The 4,355-nt window shown below is 43.4% G+C and overlaps 1 protein-coding gene across 1 annotated transcript in view; it reads right to left on the reverse strand.

Moving 5' to 3' along the window:
- Positions 1 to 3,721, reverse strand: part of LMO2 (LIM domain only 2) — a 34,365-nt gene extending 30,644 nt beyond the window's left edge. The window contains 1 exon segment of the mRNA XM_025044045.1: positions 3,640 to 3,721. Coding sequence (XP_024899813.1) covers positions 3,640 to 3,721 — 82 coding nt within the window.
- Positions 3,722 to 4,355: the final 634 nt, after the last annotated feature.

Raw genomic sequence — 4,355 nt, forward strand, 5'->3', positions numbered from 1 at the left:
TTTGGGTTATATCTTGCAGAAGGTTTTAGGCTGAGCCTTGGGCTGGGCGATCAGATGGCATTTGCCACGGTCCTGACTATTGCTTTGGGGTTCTGAGGGTTTTCTCCCAACCAGGGTGTTTCGAACAGTAGGTTTTTGGGTTAGTTGTACGTGCACTATGCAGTGTCTTAGACTATGATGGGAATGCGGTATCTTATGAGGTCCTAGTCATTACACACAGAGAAGGCCAGTTATATTGTGTGATTCAGGTTGCTTAAAAAAAAAAAGAAAAAGCCAGTCTCTCAGAAAGGGCAACACTAAGAAGAGGACACTAGCTTCATAGTTAGAAAAAGATGGGTTTGAATTCTAGCTCAGCCCTTAACTTAAGCAAGACCCATATTCTCCCCACCTCCATTTTTCATCTATGGATGGGGATTATAAAAGCCCTCCAGGTTGTCGCGAGATTTAATAAGATAGACAATTGGTACAATTTCTGGCACACAATAAGTTGTAGTTTACTGCCTCTCTGTCTCAAAGTACATTCTGAAACCTCATTTTTAAATATTAAAAAAAAAAAAAGTGAAAACCTGTGGAGATTTCTCTCTAGTCTATTGATGTTTGTAGAGAAAAGGCTTTCAACTGTCGAAGGCTGTCAAAGTGGTAGAACCTGTTTCAGGACAGTGACCAAGACCCGTGATATCCTCTTATCAAGTGGAGCCTGGCAAATGCCCAGCAAGGACCCAACACTGCTCAGTGAAACGAAGCAAGGCACTTGGCTCGTTTTCTTTCTAATGTGTTATCTATCACCTTCATTTAACAGACAAGGTTGCCTAAGCTGGATCTGGACCTGTCGGAACCAGCCTGGAGGACTTTGGGGCACCCTCTTCACCCCAAAACCTAATAACCTGCAGGACCAAACTGCTTCTCAGAAGATGACTTGTCCCAAGCATAGGCAAAGTTGAGGGGCATTTGTTTCATTCAAGGACAATGATTAATAGTAAATGGAGGGCAGAAGTGTTTCTGAGGACAGCTCTGTGTTCCCAGTGGAGTCCTAGACAAGAGAGTTATAATAAGAGAAGGAGTAAAAATTGAATCAAAGGCTTTTCACTGAAATATCTGTGGGTCAGCAAGACACAAGACATTGGGTCCAGCTGCTTGGCTGTGAGCAAAGATGGCACTAGCATCTTTGTGCTAATGCAAAAGGGGACTAGAAAATGGTGCAAAAAAGGACATTTTCAGTTGGATTTGGGCAGCAACCTCCCTTTTTTCTTCCTAATTTTCTACCTAGTGAAGTTAAGATTTCTTTAGTTTTTATCTTAGGATAATAAAAATGTTAATATTTTTATAAGGCCATAACATGCATCCAGAAAAATATAACACCATCGCTCTGATTCACTACTTCTCCAGATCAGAGCAATCTCACATCTATTTATAAGAGAATAGATTGTAACTGACATAAATATTAGTATTTTCTCAAGATTCATCAATATTCATTTGAAAAGATTATGTACTGAAAACAGGAACATAGAGAAGCCACACCTAATTTTGAGGTCATTACCTGACTCATTCACACTTTCATTCATTCATTTATTTGTTCATTCAACAGTTATCGAAAACTTATTATGTGCCAAGTTGGACATAAATGTGTTTAGTGCAGAAATCAGTGCCCTCAATATATGCGAGTTCTCATTCCTGGGAATTTGCTCCCAAAACTATTCGTAGGAGAGAATGTGATGGTTCTGGAGTCCCCACAAAGCAGGAGCCAGGGGAGTCAAACAAATCCCGCCTGGTTACTGCCTCTGTGACCCTGTGCTTAATGCAGGCTTGTGTGGCTTGCGACCCAGTGATGCTCGTCTGTAAAATGCATCGGCTCAACCAAAATGATCTCTAAGAACTACATTTTGTTTAAACTTCTACAAATTAAAACTCTAAGTCCTTTAATAAGCAATAATGAGTTGTAAACCAGATGTTTCAAAAGCAGCTTATATTACTTTGGGATCCGGGTTGATGACTGTGGGTGATCAGCTTCTGAAATGGTACACATTTCTCATTTTTCCTCTTTCCCACTCTTTGTGGCAGGACAGACACTACTTTGCTTCTGGCCCTTGCTGCCATGTGTATTTGCAGGCCCGGGATGATAGCTAATCAGAATTTCAAAGTGAATTCTTCTAGTTTTTGGGTAAAGGCAAATAACTAAAAAATATTTTTAAAATCCTGCATAGGCCAACACTGTGTACATAAAACAAAACAAAACTAAAGCAGTAGGCTGACTTTAACCAATGGGCACCAGTTTGCCACCTTTGATTTTTATAATTAGGATGGGATCGAGTCTGGAAACTGGGATCCAGTCTCCGGAAATCTGCCTCTGATGTCTGTGTGGCCTTGAGCAGGTTATCCAACTTCTCTGGGATCCAAGTTTCCTCACCTTATGAGGTTTTAGAATTCAATATTCCTTCCTACTGTGAAAGTCTATGCCTTAGAGTGGTTTGTCATGCCTGGATATGTGGGCTCACGAATATGTCACTGTTTTGTATTCAAGACTAAAAACCGTGTTCGTTTTTTTGTTGTTGTTGGGAGGTTCGGAGGTTCAGAAGGAAATGTAACGGCTTACCTTTCTTCTTTCCTCTCTTCTCTTCTCCTTGTATTAGAAACAACTGAGAAATAGACCAGGAAGCCAAGTAGGAATTAAACTATAAACTATGCTTTATTGCTGATAAAGCTGAATAATGACAGCTCTTTCCAACTGTGGCCAAAGTAAGAGCCTCCTATTACCTCCTCTTGAGTTCAGGTCAAGGGATCTGCTTGTTGACAGTCGAGGCTGCAGAACAGAACCTTATACTGGCAGCCATACTGAGGACCTTGTGGGAGCATAGTTGAATGACAGCCGGCATCCCATGTTCCCCACCTGGGAGCAGAAAGGAGATCTGACTCTACCTGCAGACAGACCACTGAGGACAGAAACTTTAGAGGAAGCAGAGCAGCTACTAGCCCATGTGACGTCTTTGTAAGAATTAGAAAAAGCTGTTCCTTCCTCTAAGAAGACATAGCCACGTTGGGGTGCACAGCTTGGCAAGCAGGAAACAAGTCATATCTCAGCGCAACTCATCACTTGGCTGCACAACCACAGCAACAGCCTGCGCGGGAGCTTTCACTTTAAGAGCTGAGGCTAGGACTGCAAGGCGAGGGCACTGAGGACTCTTTCTACACACCTGAAGTTATTGTCATAAGTCTGATGGCTGCACTGTCCAATATGGTAGCCACTAGCCACATGTAGTTATTTAAGCTTACATTTTAATTAATTAAAATTAAATTAAAAAAAATTTTGTCCCTCAGTCATTCTAGCTTCACAGGTGGCCAGTAACTACCATATTGGACAGTGGAAACACGGACCGTTTCCATCATTACAGAGAGTCCTCTTGGATAGCATTGTTCTATCAGATCACTTCAGCTATAGTAGCCATGTTTAAGTCGTGACCAGCTTACCTTTCTCAACTTCTTCTTCCACTCCCCATCAGGGACTGTATTCTCCAGACCTTCAGATCATTCATTGTGTTCCTGCTATTCTGGTCATATTCAATCACTGTATTTTTGTTCATGTGGTCGCCTCTTCCAAAAATGTTCTTCTACCAATAACTGCCCTTCCAATAAAATCCTGCTCACTCTCCAGGGCTCGGATCATATGCCGACTCTCTAGATCCCCTAGGTGGACATTCTTCTCGGAGCTCCCAAGCTGCACATTCATGCCACAAGGCACTTTTAGCACTGATTCTCATCAGGTGTTTGCGAGTCTTGCCTCCCCTCCTCACTGTGTGCCCTGCCTTATTCATCTCTGTGTCTCCAGGACCTGTGTGAGAAAGACCCTGTAAGCCACATCTCTGGAAGGATAAGTTTCTTGAACACCATCATTAAAGTTCTGGGTGGGACAGCTGTGTAATAATATTTTTAGGTACAATGCTTTGAGCTTTGCAGGTGGAGCCTCAGAGCCCTGCTAGATGGACTCTATTTTTCCCTAACTCCTGGATGAGGAAACAGAGGCTCAGAGATGGGCAGTCATCCAAGGTGACTTAGCCAGAAATGGCAGAGCAACGTTTGGGCAGAGCCTCCCTATCCCCAGAGCCCAGATGCTGGGGTGCCTCTTGTTTGAGGGCATGTTCCGTGGACTTGCTCTGGCAGACCTGCACTTGCTTACTGTAGGCAGAAGCTAGGATGAGCGGCTCCACTAAGTAGAGGATTCTGGGAAGCTGCATGAGGACACATGTCCTCCCTCCACACATACCTCTCCCCACCTTTCCAGGAGGGAAGACTTGTCGCTGGGAGACTTTCATGGCTTCATTCCTCTGGATAGGGCCAGGTCAGGCCAGGGACTGCCCCAACCC

The sequence above is a fragment of the Pteropus alecto genome, unplaced genomic scaffold (assembly GCF_000325575.1).
Source record: "Pteropus alecto unplaced genomic scaffold, ASM32557v1 scaffold71, whole genome shotgun sequence".
In the NCBI taxonomy this organism is placed as follows: domain Eukaryota; kingdom Metazoa; phylum Chordata; class Mammalia; order Chiroptera; family Pteropodidae; genus Pteropus; species Pteropus alecto.